This window comes from Aspergillus tanneri, assembly GCF_003426965.1.
Source record: "Aspergillus tanneri strain NIH1004 chromosome Unknown AapTan_8_pilon_pilon_pilon, whole genome shotgun sequence".
NCBI classification, from domain to species: Eukaryota; Fungi; Ascomycota; class Eurotiomycetes; order Eurotiales; family Aspergillaceae; genus Aspergillus; species Aspergillus tanneri.
The window spans coordinates 2,349,005-2,369,968 of NW_022984635.1; the positions used below are offsets into that span (position 1 = coordinate 2,349,005).

At 48.8% G+C, this 20,964-nt stretch overlaps 7 protein-coding genes across 7 annotated transcripts; 3 read left to right on the top strand and 4 right to left on the bottom strand.

Annotated features, from left to right (window-relative positions):
* Positions 1 to 525: 525 nt before the first annotated feature.
* ATNIH1004_011379 (uncharacterized protein) lies at positions 526 to 1,875 on the top strand (the record flags this gene model as incomplete). Its single annotated transcript, XM_033575942.1, has 1 exon — positions 526 to 1,875. One exon carries the CDS (start codon positions 526 to 528, stop codon positions 1,873 to 1,875), a length of 1,350 nt encoding a protein of 449 aa, XP_033421797.1.
* A 324-nt stretch (positions 1,876 to 2,199) lies between these two features.
* On the bottom strand, positions 2,200 to 2,529 carry ATNIH1004_011380 (YciI family protein; the record flags this gene model as incomplete). Its single annotated transcript, XM_033575943.1, has 1 exon — positions 2,200 to 2,529. One exon carries the CDS (start codon positions 2,527 to 2,529, stop codon positions 2,200 to 2,202), a length of 330 nt encoding a protein of 109 aa, XP_033421798.1.
* A 634-nt stretch (positions 2,530 to 3,163) lies between these two features.
* Positions 3,164 to 4,444, top strand: ATNIH1004_011381 (FAD-dependent oxidoreductase; the record flags this gene model as incomplete). Its single annotated transcript, XM_033575944.1, has 1 exon — positions 3,164 to 4,444. One exon carries the CDS (start codon positions 3,164 to 3,166, stop codon positions 4,442 to 4,444), a length of 1,281 nt encoding a protein of 426 aa, XP_033421799.1.
* A 3,190-nt stretch (positions 4,445 to 7,634) lies between these two features.
* ATNIH1004_011382 (fungal specific transcription factor domain-containing protein) lies at positions 7,635 to 9,667 on the bottom strand (the record flags this gene model as incomplete). The annotated part of the gene is made up of 5 exons (XM_033575945.1): positions 7,635 to 7,844; positions 7,917 to 8,405; positions 8,460 to 8,961; positions 9,022 to 9,382; positions 9,445 to 9,667. The coding sequence occupies 5 exons, from the start codon at positions 9,665 to 9,667 to the stop codon at positions 7,635 to 7,637; spliced, it is 1,785 nt and encodes a 594-aa protein (XP_033421800.1).
* A 3,294-nt stretch (positions 9,668 to 12,961) lies between these two features.
* On the bottom strand, positions 12,962 to 14,095 carry ATNIH1004_011383 (zinc-binding alcohol dehydrogenase family protein; the record flags this gene model as incomplete). Its single annotated transcript, XM_033575946.1, has 1 exon — positions 12,962 to 14,095. The coding sequence occupies one exon, from the start codon at positions 14,093 to 14,095 to the stop codon at positions 12,962 to 12,964; it is 1,134 nt and encodes a 377-aa protein (XP_033421801.1).
* Positions 14,096 to 15,627: 1,532 nt separating this feature from the next.
* On the bottom strand, positions 15,628 to 15,960 carry ATNIH1004_011384 (YciI family protein; the record flags this gene model as incomplete). Its single annotated transcript, XM_033575947.1, has 1 exon — positions 15,628 to 15,960. The coding sequence occupies one exon, from the start codon at positions 15,958 to 15,960 to the stop codon at positions 15,628 to 15,630; it is 333 nt and encodes a 110-aa protein (XP_033421802.1).
* Positions 15,961 to 16,694: 734 nt separating this feature from the next.
* On the top strand, positions 16,695 to 20,454 carry ATNIH1004_011385 (isopenicillin N synthase family dioxygenase; the record flags this gene model as incomplete). Its single annotated transcript, XM_033575948.1, has 5 exons — positions 16,695 to 17,012; positions 17,063 to 17,363; positions 17,429 to 17,728; positions 19,760 to 20,034; positions 20,074 to 20,454. 5 exons carry the CDS (start codon positions 16,695 to 16,697, stop codon positions 20,452 to 20,454), a joined length of 1,575 nt encoding a protein of 524 aa, XP_033421803.1.
* Positions 20,455 to 20,964: the final 510 nt, after the last annotated feature.

Consider the following 20,964-nt stretch of genomic DNA (forward strand, 5'->3'; position numbering starts at 1 on the left):
CTTGTGTTGATTTATTAAATTAATTGAGACGAGTGTGACCAGGTGGTGGTATAGTATTCACAGTGAAGTCTGTAATGACCCATAGTGACACATTTTGAAGTACGAAAAATATTGGTAAATTATTCCCAGGAGGAACCAAAGAATGACAATCACAATATATAAGATCAGAATCATCCGAATGAATCATAAGGTCTCCAAATAAGGATGCCTGCAAAAGCGGCAAAACAAGAGAGATGCCTCAATCCGAGGGAGGTTGGACCTCGGAGATTACTATCTCCATTTGGATAACACCCCCGAGGGATTCGCCGGGACAGTGACTGCCCTAAACGTCGCAAGCTGAAGGGAAGCTGCTCACGAGAAATCAATATAACTCCCTCTTTTTTCTTCTGTTGAGCTTCATGGCATTGTGTATCTCGTTTTTCCTCTCTGTCAATCCTGTTCTCTCTGTCTGAAACAGACCCAAGTCCTTGTCAACGTCCTCTTCCTCTCCAAAGTCTTTGAAGAAAGCAGCTCAAGGATAACAAGATGGCCGAGCAACCTCCCCAGATCCCCTCGGTGGACCTCAATCATGAGAAAGACTCTCCTCCTAGCTCCTCCGGTACCGATATTGAGCGACCGCCAGAACCAAAAATCGAACAACACGCCTCGAAGCCCCCCAGCGGCCCTCCTCCTCCTCCCAATGGCGGCCTGGTCGCATGGCTGCACGTCGCCGGTGGCTTTATGCTCTTCTTCAACACTTGGGGTATTTTGAATGCATTCGGGGTGTTCCAGACGTATTATGAGTCGGAGTTCCTATTCCACAGATCCTCATCCGATATCTCATGGATCGGCTCCATTCAGGCGGCGATGCTGTTGTTGGTGGGATTCTTCACGGGGCCCATCTACGACCGGGGATACCTGCGAGCGCTCCTTTTGGTCGGTAGCTTCTGCATTGTCTTCGGACACATGATGCTCAGCATCTGCAAAACATACGGGGAAGTGCTCCTCGCGCAGGGTTTCTGTGTCGGACTCGGTGCTGGCTGTCTCTTCGTTCCCTGTGTCTCTGTCTTACCCACCTACTTCAGCACCAAGCTGGGTATGGCTCTCGGACTGGCCGTGTCCGGGTCCTCTCTCGGGGGTGTGATTTATCCTATTGTCCTGAACCAACTCATTGGCCCCCTGGGGTTCGGCTGGTCCGTCCGCGTCATTGGCTTTATCGCCCTGGGCACTCTCCTTGTGCCGATTGCGGTCATGAAGCAGCGTGTGAAGCCACCCCGGGCGCGAGCACTTATCGACTGGTCAGCATTTACTGATCTTCCGTACATGGCTTTCGTCCTCACTTCACTGATCTCTTTCATGGGCCTCTTCGTGCTCTTCTTCTACATCTCATACTTTGGAGCAGCCAAGCACATCACCGACAGCCGTATGGCCTTTTACATCGTTCCCATTCTCAATGCTGCCTCATGTTTTGGTAGGACCATTCCCAACGCCATGGCAGACAAGCTTGGACCTTTCAATCTGATCGCACCATGCTGCATCATGGTCGGCGTGCTCGTTCTCTGCCTGCTGAGCGTCACCACGGAAGCTGGTTTGATTGTGATTGCAGTCTTCTCCGGCTTTTTCAGCGGTGCTCTGATCGGTCTGCCGCCTCTTTGCTTCGTCGCCCTGACCAAGGATAAGACCAAGATCGGTACCCGTATCGGCATGGGCTTTGGTATGATTGGTCTTGGTGTTCTCGCTGGTGGTCCTGCGGGTGGTTCCATCCTCGCTCATCCCCACCATAGTAATTGGAATGGCCTGTGGGCATTCGGAGGTGTGACCACTTGTGTGGGAGGTTTTATGTATGCTGGGCTGCGTCTTGTCCTCTACGGGTTCAAGCTGAGAGTGAAGGCTTAAGTGGACATCTTCAACCAGATGGACTTTTCTACGGGGTTGTCAACATGAGTGGAGGAATTGAATAGACTACACATTATGACGAAACGAAAGGCTTTCCAGGTTTTCTCTATTTTTCACCTTTATTGAGAGACTCTCCTGTCATCGAGTTAATTGTTAATTCCAATAAGAGTATAGATACTATGAATTCACAGTATTACCATTGTTCTCCAGTTTCTACTTGACAAATAGCTTCCCTTTACAGTTCAACGCCATATATATCATACCAAAGTATCATTCATCCAGCAGAAGACAATTTTCAGAACCATCATTTATCTAGGAATACATTTACAAAGGCTTCCGCACAACACACCTCATGGGCGTTATAACCGCCTCCGCCGGATACCAGAATCCAACCTTCGCGTAGGGATCATTCCGGATAATCTCACGCACCGCCTCTTCGCTTTCTGCACGAATACACATGATGCTGCCGGTAATGGTGAGGCCATCATCTGGACCCTTAGGATGGGTAGCTAGGGAAGGACCGCCCCATACGAGGATTCCTGCCTCGATGAGCGGTTTGTTGTGCTCCAGGTGGGCGGGGCGAGTGTTGATGCGGTTCTTGAGATCGTCCGCATTGGCGGGAGTTTGGACGAGCCAGTCGTAAAGTTGGGTCATTTTTCTAACTCAATTAGCCTAGCTCTAGAATGAAGGGGATAGAGTTTGTACATGGTGTGTTCCTGCTTGGGCTACAGTGCTGACTCGTTGAAAGGGACAGTGGGCTTGCGGGAGATACTGTAAATGATATCAAGGAGGGGGAGTGTCATCTTAGAGCTACGAACAACACATCTCTACTTTATGTATATGGGTTTATCGAGGATGTCGATGCTGCTGCTCGGAGGATTACCATGGAATACTCCGTCCGATCTTATGCAAGCCGTGAGACTCAGTCACTCCGCTTAATTCTCCTATCACTGAGATTGTCCGTCCCCGAGAGGCTGACTCTACGTTAGTCCGAGTTTTCATCTTGCGTGTTAGCCTATGTTAATTTAGTTTACCACTAATACTCCGAGACGATTGTGGATTTGAACTTCTCATGCCCGGCTGACATCAGACTCCAATTCAGGCTGTTGGGACTCACAGTTGACTGAAGTATACCCAGTGGTGCCATGTAATATTTCGCGATGGATCATATTAAACGAACAAGTAAATACAACAATCCTAGACATAATCGACCCCTCCCCTCGAGACGGAGAGTATAAATCTTGAAGTTACCAGCCGACTTACCCAGTCCCCAAATCTCGTAGTCACCATGACACGCACCTCTCCCAATCTCCCCGTTATCATCCTGGGCGCCGGCATGGTCGGCCTCACACTCGCCCAAGGTCTAAAGAAAGCCGGAATCCCGTACAGGGTTTACGAGCGCGACAGTGCTGCAGACACCGACAAGGGTCGTGGATGGGCGCTGACTGTCCACTGGGCCCTATCTGCGCTGGAGGAATGTCTCCCCACGGACCTATTCAATAGACTGGAGGACATCCAGGTCGACCCAAGTCTCGAAGACTCGCGCCGATTCTGCTTCCTGGATCTTTCCAACGCACAACCTAAGTATGTGATCCCACCAAGCAAACGACTCCGCGTCAATCGCCGACTCCTCGGGAGTCTGCTCGAGGAGGGAATCGACATCAACTATAACAAAACCTTGTCCTCTTTCTACGTCTCGTCCGAGAACCCAGACTCCGTCGAAGTCAGCTTCACTGACGGTAGCACAACAACTGGGTGTCTCCTGGTGGGCACCGACGGTCGAAACAGCAAAACCCGTCGTCTCCTCCTCGGCGAAGAGGTCGGGGCCCTCAATCCCCTCCCCGTCCGCAGCATCGGCGCCACCATCACCATGACCCCGGAACAGTTTGCGCCCATCCGCGGGATCGACCCGCTTCTCTTCCAAGGCTCGCACCCGGAAACAGGCGTGTATATGTGGTTCTCACTCGTCTCAAGCCCAAGCATCAACGGAAGCAAGGACACCACAGACCCATTCTACGAGGGCCAGCTTATCCAATCCTGGCTGTATAAGTCCGAGAAGGACAACGTCCCCGACTCGGACGCTGAGCGACTCGCATTATTCAAGCAGAACGCGCAGCATTTCGAGACGAGGCTACGCAACACAATCAACACGCTCCCCGCGGATAGTAAGATGCTTCATATCAAACTTGTTGATTGGGTTCCGGTGGACTGGGATAATCGGAATGGCCGAGTGACCTTGGCCGGTGATTCTGCGCATGCGATGACCTCGTACCGCGGAGAGGCGTTCAACCACGGTGTTGCGGATGCGGCGGTCCTGGCGAAGAATATCATTGCGGCATGGAAGAATCCCGGTGTCTCAGATGGAATTCAGAGCGCAGTGAGTCAGTACGAAGAGGAGATGCGCACGAGAACATGGGAGTCTGTGCTGTTGAGTACGCAGGCTTGTTTGGATGCGCATGATCTGAACGGATTGCAGCCGGATAGTCCGATAGTGAGTAAGAGAGCGAAGGTTGCAAAGGAGGCCAGGGAAGCAAGAGCGAGAGCCAAGTTACCTGAGGTTGCGGCGTAGTTTTTTCTCTATTACTGGTATAGATAAGCGTAACTATTACGAATCTCTCATTCTATCTGTTTGAAATTTATAAGTTTCAGTGAATCACATCGTTGGTGATGGTACTCGTAAAATGTGTACATGGAAGTGTCAGATAAAACAATATACCATTATTATATGCTAAGTGAAACAGTGCTACTTTTTGTGGTGTGGTGGTATATCTGACAGGAGTTTGTTCAAGATAACGCGGGGTAGCCATCGACATCTAAATTTAGAAAACTCTGTCACAGTTTGAGTACACAGCGTCCTCCGATTCCTTCATTTACCACCAGCTCTCTTTATCGCCATTAGATCATCCCTTTACGTATCGGCTGTCGCAAAAAAAAAAAAAAGGCCATCGATGAGATTTTATATGGTGGAAGTCGGTTGGCTTGATGATACTAATATCATTATGCCAGAGTTTGCTTCAGAAATTGCTTGGACTTTGGATGGACTTGAGTCCCCATAGGCCAGACACAGCCCTAAAATTGCCCTGTTACCTGGTTACTCCCTAATACTACAACTCCACCTAGGAGGTAATACCATTATACTATCTTGGCGATGCATTGATTCGCCAACACTGGTCCATCCTGATAACCACTAACCTCGCGCTGTCACTTTGATATATCAACATCGCAAGTGACAAATATTTCAACGCACATCCATATATTAACCGCTGGACAGGAATGCCTAATTGGTTCATATAGTTTATGCACCCCAAGCACCAGATGGCAGAGTGAGCATCTATTAATGGCAACATTACAGTCTGATTAGGTTACAGACACCAAACATATTAGCGGGTATATGCTACGAACTATTTTTGAGAACATGGCTTGGGAACAGGGCTTCCAGGAAACACAGCATTTAGGGCACTCAAAGTAAAATATATATGCATAGGTACAGTACCTCGAATAGAGCATTATATTCTGTTTCGCTATTGGGACCAGATACTTTACCACCTTTGAATCTTACAACTTACACTGCTTTTTTCACCAATCTTTAGTCTGTTCGTATTGCTGCTACAAACCTGTCAATTTGTCATCTGCGGGTTCTGGCCTTATATTCGGTATAAAAATGGAGCACCTTCTCAGGCCTAGGAAGCGATGAAATCCAGACTAAAATCCAATGGGTTCAATGATAAAATCACTCCTGAAAGTAGGGACGAGCATAGGAAGCAGGCGAATCGTGATGCTCTTCGTTAAGGCTCTGTCGGCTCGCGAAGAATAGAAGACATACGCACGGCTCTATCGACCGCCGATTATACTAGTTGGATTGTGGTGGATGAACGGGACATTGACGGACAGGCAGGATACTGCAGGTCTATTTTATCAATTTACTCGAGTTCGCGAAATCAATGAAGCCGTTAATGCAGAGTTATAAACCAGGATGATGCAGGCTCGTCTCCAGGATTTTGGAATCTAACAAGGGCTGGCAAAAAGAGATCGATGATGCATTCACCGTTCTATAAACGTGCTGCAATATTTTACCAGGGGATGTACCAGCATATCCATGTTTCGCGTTCTCCCGGTGGCAAATATAGCCTTAAGGAACTGAGCGTATTATCAAGGCAGTCATCTACTGCCATAGTCCCCTGACAGCGATTATGCCCCCGAGCGCAAAGCTAATGCGCGGATGAATCCAATGTAGTGAAAACTCAGACTTGGAATTCTGGGTACGCTGTGGTGCCGCAGAACACATGGGTGCCACTCTTTGACTCAATCGACAAGCCTAAAATGAAGGCGACCCTTCTGCAGGGCCTGTGCCAAGAATGATATGTCTTCTGGAACTTCTTCCAACGTGCTGAGCGGTGGTACAGTCAAGATCCGCCAAGGCGGCGGAATATCTACTAATGCCAAGCACTGGTTTTTGTTACCCTTGGCTTTCTGGCTCATGCAATCACGGTGAAAAATTGGAGCGACGCGAGGCAGACAAAGACGTATCCTTCCATTGGCGATCTACGCAACAGCATTGTCAGTGGTTTGCGGTTCCTTCCAAGGGAATCGCAGGGTGCATTGTGTCGAATTGTAGATGATACTCGCCCCGCAACACTTGGTAGTCGTGATGAGTTAGCGAGGGTAAACGTGAAGAAGCGGCTGAAGGAGCCCGCTGTCTTTGCTGAGAAGGTGCGTTCATTGCTAACGTAAGTCAATTATACCAGAGTTCAATATGTAATATATTGCTATAGGCTCGCTTGCGTCCTAATACTCCAGCTAGATTTCAGAGATAGTGCAGGAGAATCATCGACAAGAATTATAGGATAAATGCCGCGCCAAAGGAGTCGTTTCAGAAAATTAACCGCCTCACCTACAATCCCCAATACCGCAAGATTTCACGTATTACTATTTAAAACAGCATATTGCCAAATTTCCAGTATTTAACTACCAGTACACATAGCGTCAGAAGTGAAAGCTTTCCATAACTTTAATCTGTAGGTGGTTACGAAAACAAGTCAGAGCCTCCCACATTATTAGTATTAAATCTGAACTCACCATGTAAATTCCCAGCACGGTAAAAAGACATTTTAAATGTGCTCATAGCCCACATGGAATCGCTTTTTCTTGGTCCGTAGTGTGGTTTTTTAAACTCGGCTGTCCTGCACGTAGACTGCTGTTTTTCTTGTTCCTCTGTATCTAACTCCCATTTGCTAATAAACTTCTAAAGACCCTGTAGCGATATTAATATATAAACCAGCAAACTTGCCTTCATATAGACATACCGCATCGACCTCCTTACGGGCTTTTTCCCTAATACTCTGCCTAGTGACTTCTTGATAATAGCCCTGATAACTTTTTTAATTGGTATAATGCGCGCTTGCTTTGTTAATACCCTTTAAACAGTAACTATATATACCCAACTGGAGTTTACCACGGTAGCTAAAGAACCGGTGGACGTTGTTAGGCGTTGCCTATCGAAGGGATTTGTTTGGATTACTTTATTCTTTGCTGGGTTTGCACAGTACTATAGTAATACTTTTTGTAAAAAATATAACTATAAAATTGTAAACAGCTTACTAAACATTACATATTTCTTATTATTTTAAAAATTCTGTTGTGATATAATTCAAAATAATAAAAAGTTGAAATTGGTGGAAGAAAATTCGTTATTCAGACTTTGGCTAAGAACTATATATATCGGTCGAAGTGAGAAAAATAAGTCGTCTCAGTCTTTATCTTTAATCTACAGTCGAGGCTTGAATGGGACTGGTGAGTGCCTGGTCCTCGAAGAGTTGCAGCACCCCATGGCCCAGATTATTGAATCTCTTCAGTCCGCGCATGGCCTCTGTGATATCCTGAAGCTGCTGCGTAAAAGCATCCCCAGGCTTGTGATAGAGCATGAGAAACTCCACACAGAGTGAAAGCGGGATAAGGGTGAGAGGATGCACCTAGAAAAACAACCCAGTAAGCACAAGCACTGTGATGAAAGTAATCAAAGTAACAGGTTGACTGCATTTCACCTTCAACGAGTTCAGGTGTGAAAGCTTTTGTGCTAAATCCACAATGTCCTGCGCTGCCATGGATGACCGCTTCCTGTACTCCATGACGAAGTCTCGCTTTTCATCGTTGGATGGGATCACGCAGGTCATAGTTTGGTACAGATGAAGGATGATTATCCGCCACATAAGACTGATGAAGAGCAGCATTGGGTCTGCATGTTGCATGTCCAGCGGATACTTTGCCGAAAAGGCATCCATGCGCTGGGCGAGGATAGCGTTGATCCACTGATGGCGATTCCAGAAGTCCTCTGCTGCACTAAAGTACACGTCGCCGACTAGACACTGGTTTCGATGGGAGAGTGCTCGGCCACTGATCGTCGCGACGATGATGCACTCTGTAAAGGTCGATGGAAGGGTAGTGTTACTAGCAAGGGCATCGGCGAGAAATCCCATTAAAATGGGTTGGTCGTTTTGGAAGTTGACCTCGGAGCACGGGAGGCGTATAGCTACCTAAATCAGCTATTAGGGAGGGTTCGATATGACCACGCGTATAGGATGACTGACTCTTTCGCTAAAGGTCGGCGGTGACCCCGTTCGCATACTAACAAACCGATCCAAACAGTACGCCATCCAAAAGGTTCTTCTCTTCTGCTCTGACTCGATCCAGTCCGTCTGCACGCGAGTGAGATGCGTCCCATCCGTCCCATGCAGCCAGTTGAGCTGGATTAATCGAAATGCTCGTCCGGCGCTAATCCACCCACGGCGAAAGTCAACGCCCATAAGTTCATGGATTGCTAGCAGGAGCCAGGCCTGGACCTGCTCGAGATCTGTCGAGGCAAGGCTCGTGTTCTTGCAGTCGAGTGCCTCCAGTCCGCGTCGCGCATGTTGATATAATGAGTCCCCGATGTTTTCGTACGGAGCCGATACAGACGCTGCGAGCGTCCATATCGCGTATTGTAAACAGGACTGGGCTTCTGTCTTAATGGGTTGTCGTCGCCATGAAAAGTAACGATTCTGGTGCTGGATGGGCATGAAATGGTGGATTCGATCGAAATATAGTTGGTCTCTGCACACCATTATTGGCATTAATCCCACATTGAGGTGCCTAATCATTTCTTCCACTCACAAGTCTGCTTGCATCAAATCGGAAAGCTTCAGCTCACACAGGTCACCCACACTCTCCGTGCGTTTCATACATGAAGTGATGTCCTGCATTGCCAGGTCATCCGGAATACTCGAGTATCTATGGGGCGGGGAAATCGAATTTACTACCGACCCTCCGTCTGTGATGAGAGTGCCCGAGGAGCTGTTTGTCTTGGATGCAGCGTACACATTATGCAAGGGAACCTCGTCATCCATGATTGGCAATTGCCATCCGGAGAGGTCGAGCTGCTCATCCAGCAAGGGGGCATTGAGAGGGTGGCTGTCGGTTGATCCGTTAAGGTTGGTGCTAGTCTGCTGTTGCAGCAGGGCTCCTTCGAGTGCAGCTGCCAATATTTAAATGTCAACGTATTCCTGTCAATGTTGTAGATGGCGGCGGTAAGCCTACCGATGCGAGCCTGCAACCCCTTAAGATATCCGCGCTTCGGCCCACGAGACGGTCGCTCTGTGATAACCTGACACTCCACACCGGATGATTCACATAGTCCGCACTGTGGTTGACGACGGTCACATCGCAGCTTTCGCCGTCGACATTCTTCACATGCGGCACCAGGTTTCTGTCGGGGTCTGGGAGGCGGGGTGGTCACCCGGCCTTCGATGGCTTGCGACATCGTCAACCTGGCTTTGATGAACGGGGAGTATGAGTGTCTCTGGCGCTTGTAAAATATAGTTCTGCGGACTTTCTATTGAAGAGTTCTTCTAGTCAGACCGAAAACCTGATCAGCGTTGTTGGGGTCAAAGGCTACAGGCAAAAAAAAGCTTAGGGAAATTGGCAACGCTTGGTAGTCGATCGTGGAGCGGCAAAGGATATACACGTGCTAATAAATAAAGAAACCTTTCGATGACGGTGGAACGTAAAGAAGAGGCGCCATCTTACACATTGAATGGGACTGTGTTGGCCCCTGCGTCCTATACTTTCACAAGGCAACTTTGAACAGGCCCATTACCACAGCCATAATCTAATGTCAGCACGGGCACACGGCTGGTAAATCGGGACGAACGAATTGGAGCGGCTGTTATCCGATATATTTATTTAACTCAGAACAGGCCAGGATAATACGATCGTGAAATCCGTCCAGCTAGAGTACGAATTTTGTAGTCGAGCTGGGGGGTACTAAATTAAACATGGGCTTTTGTACCCACCCCTACTCAGACCTAACTTTCGAAAGTTTGGCAGTAGAAGACGGGTTTCCTCCTGGGCCTCTCAGAGGTATGTATGTAAACGCTGAGATACGCAGCAATCAGATACTACAAATGGAGTCAGGTACTTCTGCTACTACTACTACTACTACTTTCATACTCGGATCTGTCAGCTCTACGCCGATTGCCGGAAAAGGGCACACTCTGACGGCCGGGACCGCCGCCAGGGTAGCTAGATACATGTACGTGATCAAGTCACAGGATCAGAAAAATCAAATTCAACTTTGCCCCTGGCCACTGTATCCAACCGCTCTGTATAGGTTTCGTTACCGCCAACCACCTTGCTCAACGTCGGTTCCGTGCCCGCTTGTCGTACACCTGTGTCGTGCCCCTGTACACCCAAATCATTGGAGGTATAAAGGCCAAGAGAAATAACTGCACAGCCAAGGCTGCACGTGGTCTAAGCCTTAATGAGTCCTTGCAACTGATGTAAAACAGCTCCGATCGGCCCGCTAGTTCAGACCACTGCCCTCGTTTTATGTCCGCTTAACTCTCGATGACCAACCCCGGGCTTGAGGCCCCACCAAAGACCTTTCACCCCGGGTGTCTCCAGGTTTGCGCCTTAAGCATGAGCCACTTATATCTCAGGTAGAACAACGTCACATCCATTGTACAGCTGCAGGTTCTTAGTGTGAGTAAGATAGTGGAGACAGAGCATTCTCCACTGGGACGACACCACTCTGGCTGTTAAACTTCAGGTCCCCAGCGCGACTGAGGTAGATGATTTCTGTCTAGTTTGAACACTGGCACATGCGTCTGACTTCTCGGGCCACACAGATAGTCTCTTTGAGCCCCGGAGACTCCTCCATCACTGCCATTATGCGCCACGCCCCAACTGAAGAACTTCCTGCTTTTACCCCACAGATCTCTCTCCGTAGGCCGACCATTTCTCGCAAAGGCTGCCCTCGTGGTGTTCCCAGTAACCAAGATTGTGTCCCGGGTATCGCAGACCCCTCGGATGCCCGTGGCTGTGCCTCAACGAGGCCGTAAAGGTTCGTCGCTGGATTACACACCCCTTGCGGAAGAGACAGTCACCATATCTGATTAAGACTACCAGTAGCAGAGCCCTAATGGGAACTTGTAATCAGAAAACCTCCCGTCCCTACCTCACACTCGCACTATCTACTTCTCAACCGATTGTATCCTCCTTCGCCGTTCAACACCAGTTTCAAATTAGGTTTCCAGCTGTGGGGTGTCTCACTGTCTTAGAGATTGTTCAAGCTCCGGGGTGTCTTGTCTTCTCTCTTAGCAATAACACACTCACTGGGTGTCTTGAATATCGTGTCTTGTACCTAGTACATCTCCAACAATATAGTTAGCGGTAGTCTCTCCTTGACTAACTATACGAGGCGTCCTCCATCACCACCGTCTTGGCCGAATTGAATGATTTTTTCTCGCGATCATGGGCATTTAGCGGCAGAGGATTTATTATCGACTCGTTTCTAATTACCCCTTCTGGAGTTTAGGGAAGCTCTATCAGAGGATGTGGGTGCCTTCGTATTGCATGGCATGATCTGGAACTAGTTTGCACTCATCCTGCAGGAGAAGGAGGGGCCAATTTCCTCCCGATGAAACCCTGATGGACTCTGGTCAAGCTCATAATGATCCAAGGTGTGCTCCCGATGTCGCTAAGTATCAATCTCCTCATGATAGGCGCCTGTACACTAACTCAGTCAGGGCTATCGCTACTCAGAATAGAATGATATGGACTCCAGCTATAGTGCAACCAATAAAAGGCCTAATGCGCTATTAATCCTCCTGAATCTATACGAATAAGACCGGTTTAGATGATCCAACAACTGTAAAATTCGCTATGTACCGCCTGGAGGGTAATAGTGCACGATATCGCTTCTAGTACAGCCCTCCTATATTAGGAAACTGCCCATAATCATAGGCAAACATTATCACACCGTCTTCTTGCCTTCTGGCTGTTACCACAAGAGGATCGAAGGCGCTCGCCTCATCCGTTCTTTGGCACGGTTTCATTTATATTGTGAGTCCCTCGTATCGAGCAAAGTCTAACGGCTTGAGGGGCATTACTCACAGCCTGTGAATGATCCCCGCTCCATCCCGGGTTGGTGTTATACTAGTCTTGGGTAATACTTTCGGGAACCATCCAGGTCTCGCAGGATGAGTGGCTGCCTGTTAGCTCAATCTCGTATCCGACGACCTGGATGTATTCCTCCCACTGCCCTGACCTATCGCCAAAAATGTGGTTGGTTGTGATTTATCGTCCAGTGTAATGTTGAATGGCATTTTACTAGATGGGGATTTAAGTAAGTGATTTGTCATTGCGCTAGGTTCTTTTATAGCGTCGTCAATATTTCGCAGGTTGGATGTGAACACGTGCCTTTATTGATACCCTGGCTGTTAGCTCTCGCCTCAATCTCCTAGGAACTGCTTGCTTAGCCGACAATCCTTGCTTCGTGAAGGGAAGGACAGAGCTAGTGTATGGCAGGGCTACTATCAAATGGGGCCAGCAATGGAACCAGTGCACAATTCAATGGATTAACTTCGTGCTACTCAGGGCGAGAACTAATTCGGTGGCTCTTGATATGCCAAACTGGACCGAAACATCATTACAGAACACGAAGTTGACCGGTTAGGTTACGAAATGTAATTTTGCAAACAGGCTGACATGCAAAAATACGGGAACAAACAAGTCACAATTCTCGAATCTCACGACAAAGCGAACAAGTGAGGAATTACAGAGAAACTACCACCTTCTGGGCTGAAGTCCCCTTGGCCTGCAGATCGACTGCAGCCTGCACACTCTCTAATCCCTTCCCTGAAATCAGGGGACCCGGGGCCGGGGTAAAGGTCCCAGCCTTTAGAGCCTTAGGCAGGAAATCTTCATAGACGGCCTGGCCAACCTGGTTATCCTTGATCGTGGTACCAAACACGCTCTTGACCGTCACACCCTCGGGAGCCTGAAACCCTCCCTTGACGGTCGACACGAACTTCCCCCCTTCCGACTTGGTAACAACCTCCACGGTGAGCGGGGTGGCGGCGAACCCGATGCAGTCCATGGCACCGGCGAGGTTCTTCCCCTGGAGTGCCTTCACGAGGTCCTGGGCAACGGTGGCGCTGTTGTAGTCAAAGACTTGGCTGGCGCCGAGTTTCTTCACGTAGTCGAAGTTCTTGGTCGAGGCGGTCGTGAACACCTCGTATCCAGCCGCAACGCCGAGTTGGATGGCGTTGCTGCCCACGCTGCCGGCTCCGCCCCAGACCAGCAAAACCTGGCCCGTGGCCGGCTGGCGTGGCTCCGTGGGAAGCTGTAGATTGAGGAATTGGTCTTGGAAGAGACCGGAGGCAGCAGTAGAGAGACCCAGGGGCAGGACGGCGGCGTCTTCGTAGGAGATTTCGTCGGGGAGCCCGCTGGCCATGTTGGTCTGCAGGATGGTGTATGCCTGGAAAGCGTTGTCCTGGGTGCGCTTGGTGGCCATTCCGACGGCGTGACCGACCACACGGTCACCTGGCTGAAAACGGGTCACGTTGGGGCCGACCTGCACGACCTCACCGGCCACATCTTGGCCCAGGATGGTCGGGTAGTTCATCGGCCACCAGGCCTTGGATTGCAGGCTCCCATCGACGGGGTTGATAGCCACAGCGTGGTTTTTCACCAGGATTTCGTTCTCCTCAGGGGTATGAGAGGGTGCCTCCTTGACCTGGAAGGGGTGGGCCTTGGCTTCAGTCAGCCAGGCGGCGGCATTATTGATGTTGGCGGCCATTGCGATGGAGGTGGAATTGGGTCTGAGAGAGGTGTTGGATTGGATCTGGGACTTGCGACTGAACTGTGAAAAGAATGAGATGAAGGAAGACCGAAAGTGACGGCTCATATGAGGGGTTGCTTGGGGACTGTGGTGTTGGTGGATGTAGTTAAGGAGTACAAACTCCCTGGTGATTCCGTCAAGCAGAGGTCTTTTATATCTTGGGTAACAACTTGTGTTGGTGATTGCTGCCTGCCTTTCGCTTTCATTCCTTTCCACCACGTCAACTATGGTGGTTTCGTTATATCCGACGCCGGAGTAGGAGTATAGCACTACCAGTAACAGGAATAGAAACTAACTTATGATTTCCTCTATTAAAAAAGGCTTATCTCCGAGCCTCGAAAGAGCTTGTTTCACAGAGCCTTACCTTACCCAACTGAAAGACCATGGAGTTTCTCAGCCTTTGTGACCAAGTGCTAGTTTACTCCATTAGCCTGCAGCACACGCGCAAGACTAACCAGACGTGGTTTAAGATGAGCTGCACGCCGTTTTCTCCACTATAACATCTAATACGAACCTCCTCTCTCCTGGTGGCTATATCTCCGGACTCCACCACTGGTCCATGTCATCATCGCATTTTACCGCTATCTTAACATTATCTTAGCGTTACGAGATAGTGTGAGAGACCTTTTACTCATTCTGGCTAGTCTTGAGCGCTTCTGGTCGCCCGTCCTCGCATCGCTTCTCTTTCCCCGTCTCAGCTAGTGTTGAGCTCAGCCTTACTCCGAAGATTGCTGCAATTGTTTGTGAATTAGTGCGATGGGCAGCTCGCTCTTTACGTTTATTTTGTTTCTTCTGAATTCCGAGCCCTAAACTGTCCAGTCCGGACCGTGGGATACTACCAGACAAACAGACAACGAAACACACTCGGAGATCAGCCTCGGCCCCGAGCCTCCGACCGAGTTTCCCACCACCGGCAATGACGGTGACCCATCCTTGCGCGAGTCTGATGTTACTTCAGACAATGAGGTAATTTTGGACATGAGACTCTTCTTGTTGTACAAATTTTTATACAAATATCCTTACGTATGTCGATTTATGCTGATGCATCATTAACTGACACCAGAACCCATTTAGATAGCATTACGACATATACTTTGAGACAGGAAATATGTCTCATACGGTCTCAGATGATGATTATTTCTCGATGTGAGTAGCGTATTGCCAGATAGTGGTGAAATAGCCTGGGATGAGGAGTACTGTGACCTACCGGGCTGAAGGCTCGTCGGAATCTCAATCATATACGTCGAAAGGCAAATAAATAAGCTCTAGATGAGGCGAGATCGACGGCAAATCTTCCTACCTAGCTTTACAAGGGAGGCCTAGTCATGCGCCTAGTACGGAACTCATCCTGCCTCTCGGGCCATAGCCATGAATCCAGACGAGCAATAGCCGGGAGTGCTTTCTCTACGAGCAACGACGCAGTAAGAATCCCTGATGATGGCTAGCTTGTGGTATAATTTGTGGCTGCATGAAACAAGGAGGAATAAGGAGCCAGGAGGAGCCACCGGCCACGTTGACCCCGTTGTGAGTGTAGATTCAGAACCGGGGCAAGAACCAGTCGAAGAGGAAGAGCATGACACTATTCCATCCTATCTTATCTACAGAGGCTGACTCACAAACACCTTCATCGGGGTGATCACTACCTCATCCAAATTCCACACCCCCAGCTTCGCATACGGGTCATTCCGCACCATCTCCCACACCTCCTCTTCAGTGCTGGCCTTGCACAAATGAATGCTTCCGGTGATCTTCTTCAGGCCGTCTTCCATGTCCTTTGGCTGTGAAGAGTAGATGGGGCCGCCGAATGCGATTTTCCCCGACTCGAAATGAGACTTGTTATGGCTCAGGTGCAGAGCACGGTTCTCGATGCGGGTGGCGAGGACATCACGGTTGTCAGGGAGACGGACAAGCCAGTCGTACTCGTGCGACATTTTGTGGTGTCGAAAACGTTCTTGAAGTGGGAGGAAATGTCGGAAGTTGAGAGATTCTGCGCGATTAGGTCTCCTCCGGGTAAGGATTTGAGGCCAGGTTTCAGCGTGTCTTTTTTCAATCAGATGAGAAGGCTGTAGAAGTGTGGAGTATGTTGATTCATATGTGATCTTTATAGTTAGGCTATAAGCTGCAGCTCAAAGTGTCTTTCCGGAATTCAGTAAAGGTTCTCTGGCAAGCTGAGATGCAAAGCCATCAGGTAGGACGAGATACTCCGCATACTGTAGATACTAATACTCCGACTCTATTTAAAGCCGGCCTGTCAGCCGCACTTAAAGTCTCCGGGTGCTATCACCACAAGCAGGCAAGGATTTACTCAGAACGTATGACTCCCTAACTTGCATGCATCGGGCCGGAGTTTCTCTCCATACCCCTAGCTGAGCCCCATTTGTACTCGGTGATACTGTCAACCAGTACCATAGTCGGACATTTTCACTACCGATAAGCAAGGACTAAGTCTGGTTGGACAATTTCCATGGGCCAGCTGCGTTCTTCGAATTAGAATCCCAACTATCATGTTCAGTCGGCTCAGAGTCTGACCATGCCACCTCTTCAAGAGGGGGATGAATTGTATAAAACAATCGTCTAGTCTTCAGAGCAGTATGCTACGATCTAAATTATCCTAGTCAATCAATCAATTACATTTAAGAAAGCAACGAGCGTCCCGATAAGTAAAATGGGTAGCGTCACAACAATCCCCACCGTTGACATCAGCGCATGGCTGGACCCTTTTTCCACGGAAGAGGATCGCCAGAATGTGGTCGACGCAATGCGCCACGCCTGCACTACTTACGGATTCTTGAGTCTGGTGGGTCATGGAGTGCCTCCCGAGACCCAAAAGCAAGCCCTGGACTGCGCAAAGCTGTTCTTCACTCTCTCTCAGGAGGAGAAGATGGACGTGTGGATTGGCAAGTCGAAAGGAAGGTCTTTCCGCGGCTATGAGCCTCCAGGTATCCAGGTCCATCAGGAGGGACTTCTGCCTGACACAAAGGAGGTACGTTCCCAACCCTTATGCTCAATATTGAATACTAAACTGGTGTCAAGTGCTTTATTATCGGCCATGAGGTACCCGAAGACCATCCTGACTGTGGTACATTCTCCACTGGTCCCAATTTATGGCCTAAGTCTCTCCCCGACGAGGAATTCCGCACTCCCATCATGCAATACCAGGCCAGGATGGTAGAGCTTGTAAAGGTTCTCCTCAAGATCCTCGCACAGGGTCTCCCGAAGGAGTGGAAGTGCCCGCCAAATGCGCTAGATGCATTGGCTGAGAACGAGCCTTCCATTCCCATGAGACTGTTGCATTATGCTCCTCAGCCAATTCTTGATGAACGACAATTCGGTGGTGAGTCCTTGCTCGCGTTGCAACCCTCATACCCCTAAATCCAGTAGCATGGTAACAGCAAACAGTCGGCGACCACACCGATTTCGGATGTATCACCATTCTCCTCCAGGAAATGGGAACCGAGGGCCTAGAGGTCTGGTATCCGCCTACCCGAACCTGGATTCCTGTTCCTCCACAGGAACATGCCTACGTAATCAACATTGGCGACATGGTTCAGAAGTTCACTGGTGGTTACTACCGCAGTGCTCGTCATCGCGTGGTGACCTTCACCGAAAAGCATAGGTACAGCGTACCCTTCTTCCTGAATGGGCAGCTGCAGTTGAAATGCACTGCTCTTGACGGCTCGGGGGTCGAGACAATTGTCGGTGAGCATATCAGGAGTAGACTGATTGAGACCATGGGAAAGGCAGGTGAGAAGCTTAAATAAGGGACTGTATGTTCACAAAAGCCCAATATCTGGTCGGCGCAGGACCCACTACATTGTTTCCCTAGTTCTGTGACTAGGCTGCGGGTTGATGATTTATTGTCCAGTGTTCTTTTGTACATCATAAATACAAGTCGATTGACATTGGTCATTATCTTGCTCAATTATTGCCTTCGTATCTCATCCATTGAATCTACTGAGTGCAGCTATAATGTCCTAGGCCCTGGAATAGAAACGACTTATGATACAGGATTATTGAGGTAGAAGTTTACCACGGCACTTCTTGGTATTGGAAACATTCCTTGTGATAAGGACTCAATCACTAAATATGTAAGGGCATTTAATCACCTACTGAAACTTTTTTACGATAACTTTTCAGTCGCAGTCACTGGTAAGTGAATACTGATGTTGTCGCGGCATGAGTGTGCAATGTGGCCATTGAAATTCCGGCCCCGAGCTTTTCACAGCTGTGGAAATGGTGACTAGTGATGAGTTTTCTTTTGAAGTGAGTTGGATGGTCGCGAAGTGTCTTTCATTGGTCCGGTATGAGTTTATTGAGGAATTGAGTGCAAAGTAGTGCGCTAGACTGATCTTCCACAAACCAGCCATCAAGGCATGACATGAGCGGCGCGTCCAGTGGCTCGAGGGCTGGGTTCCTACTGCCCTTAATGTGTGGGTATGCAACTCTAGAAATTGCCCTGTTAGCGCCTCCTAGACTAGGTATTCACCAACAACTACAAAGGTCGCATATACGATAGTCACTCTCAAGCGAAGCCCAAGTGATTTCCCTCAACCTTCCACAGTCTTAAATCCCCTATTTAGCACAGACTACTCTTCTCTTGCTGGTGGTCACATTTGGGGTAAACCTGAGATGTTCTAACTAACTTCATGGTTATTGATGATACCCCAGCTATGCCCCGTCTTCCGCGCCTTTCATTAACCGCAATTGCACCTGGTCAGCTAGTCAAGAGCATCGCAGAAGAACATGGATACCTTGGCGAAGATATACTCGGTCAAATGGCTCCAGAGGTGCGACGAAGGTTGAATTAGCTATGTGAAAAAAGGACCAAATGATCGGGTCCTCTAAGATAACGTATGGCCTTTTATATATAAAAAGCTTTTATGGTAATAAATCATCTAGGCTATGCAAGGACCTTTATTGGAAAGAGCTCCAAGGCAGGTGTGCAGGGGTATATAGGGGTAAAGGGCATCGGGTCCAAATCAGTGTTTATGGTAGAGGGGAACGTCCAGATTCAGTCAGGGAAATTCTTTTATTTCCAGCAGAGGATGTGCGACTCCGGGATGGAGATTATATCCAATGTCTAGGAAGACATTGGTAAAGACAAGAGATTATTTAGGCTTTTGACTCGCAGTACCCTCTTTCAGCATGGAAGCGAGTCGAATCAGACCTTGGGCAAACAACGAGAAACAGTGCCTACATTCGCTTTTCAATGCAGTTAAACAATTAGAGTGCGTGCTCTCGTCCTTTTGCACCTTCGCAATCACCACTTACATCCAGAAGTAGCAGAATTTATCGCTAGAGATAAAGAATGAGTTGGGAATGAGCCTATAACAGTGCTAGTGGATTACCCGGTTAGGCAACAGTGGGTGGTCTAAGTAGTCAGGGTTTGGTTCATAGTTATAGCCCCCAATTTTACCCCTATTCATGCAGCTATCTATTAATCTCGGAATCTCATATTGTAGGGCTCGAAAGTCAAACATATTCGTGCTTTAGCAGCACATGTGGTCACCAAGTCTACCACAGAGGTCGGAGCCAAAATGTTCATGAGAATCGCCAGTTGGTGACGACTCTTTAGGTATGAGTGAGGAGCACATCCGTAGCGTTAAGTAGAAAGTAGGTCCCAATGAACGCCACACAATTAGTCGCGAAGACCTCAGTTTCTACAACGCGCTCGTCATAGCAGCAGCTTACGAGGTCGTAAGTAAAGATATAGATGCTAATTCCTCTCAGTCCTTCATTCTACCTCTGAAATACTGCATCCTGAAGCACCCAAACCTGAGCGTGGTCGTCAGGACAAGCATACCGAAAAGCCAGCCTACGAAGGGGTTTCGAGTATAACTTTTGACAACCATATCTCTATAATTTACGACAACGGTATCAGTAGTGATGTAGAGGCGGTAACGTTTCAAAGGATCCTGCTACCAATACTCGACCGGCCATGGCCTGCTGATATACCACCTTGGCGAATCTTCGTTCTATCTATGACGTTGCCGTATGACTCCAGAGTGAGACTCTGATAGCTGTATACTTGCCAAAGTTTTTAGCCGAAATCGTCGGGCTCCGTGCAGCCGCGAGCACAGTCGATGCCCATACTTGGACTGGCTCACGTATGTTCTTCGAGCAGGCGTCTGAACAGCAGAGCGAGGCTCCTGGAGATCAAGGCTCCACTGTTACGAAAGGCGTTGCAGATGTCGAGAAAACATAACGCCAAACTTACCGCGATAGTGCACCAGCTGACCATTCGGGCGTTAAGCAAAGCCATTCCCAACAGTGACATAACCAATTTCGTCTCGGGGACGGCTGTTGATATACGGGGTTCGATTGGCACGCCAGGCTTCACTTGGGGTCTTTTCGTGTCTAGCTATTACGAGAGACATCCACGTCTGCTTCACGTAGCGCGGCCAGAGTTGTCGGATGAGATGTGAGCAGCTGCGAGCTCGATGACCAATAAACTCGCTGAATGCGCCACGAGGCTGCATGACCAAGCAATTAGCCTGTTAAGATACGTCCCTAGCATAAGAAATTGGACACTGGCGAAGATTGGGTATCGGCGGGATTGCTCATACGAAGTGAGCAATTTACTTGCCTTCGGTGACACTGCTGACGGTGCAAATCATAAGTGCAAGATTAGCAGAATGATTTTCGTGCAGCCCGCAAATGTTCTATATGTGCCGCTAGTGTTTAACTCTATCACTGCTAAGGGGGGCCGTTTCATGTGCGCAATATGTTGGCAAGCAGGCGCCTTGGATGTACCAGTAGAGGAGGAGATGTTATTGGTTGATGAGATATGTTCATCACTTCGAGCGGACTCTGAGACCCTGGGGGATTGATTGATTGATATTATCAGTGCAGGCTGCCTAGTGTCTCGGGTAAAGTAGCCCTTATTATCGCCGCCACATCATTTTCGAAGGCTCTAATGAGAGCAACTTCACTCG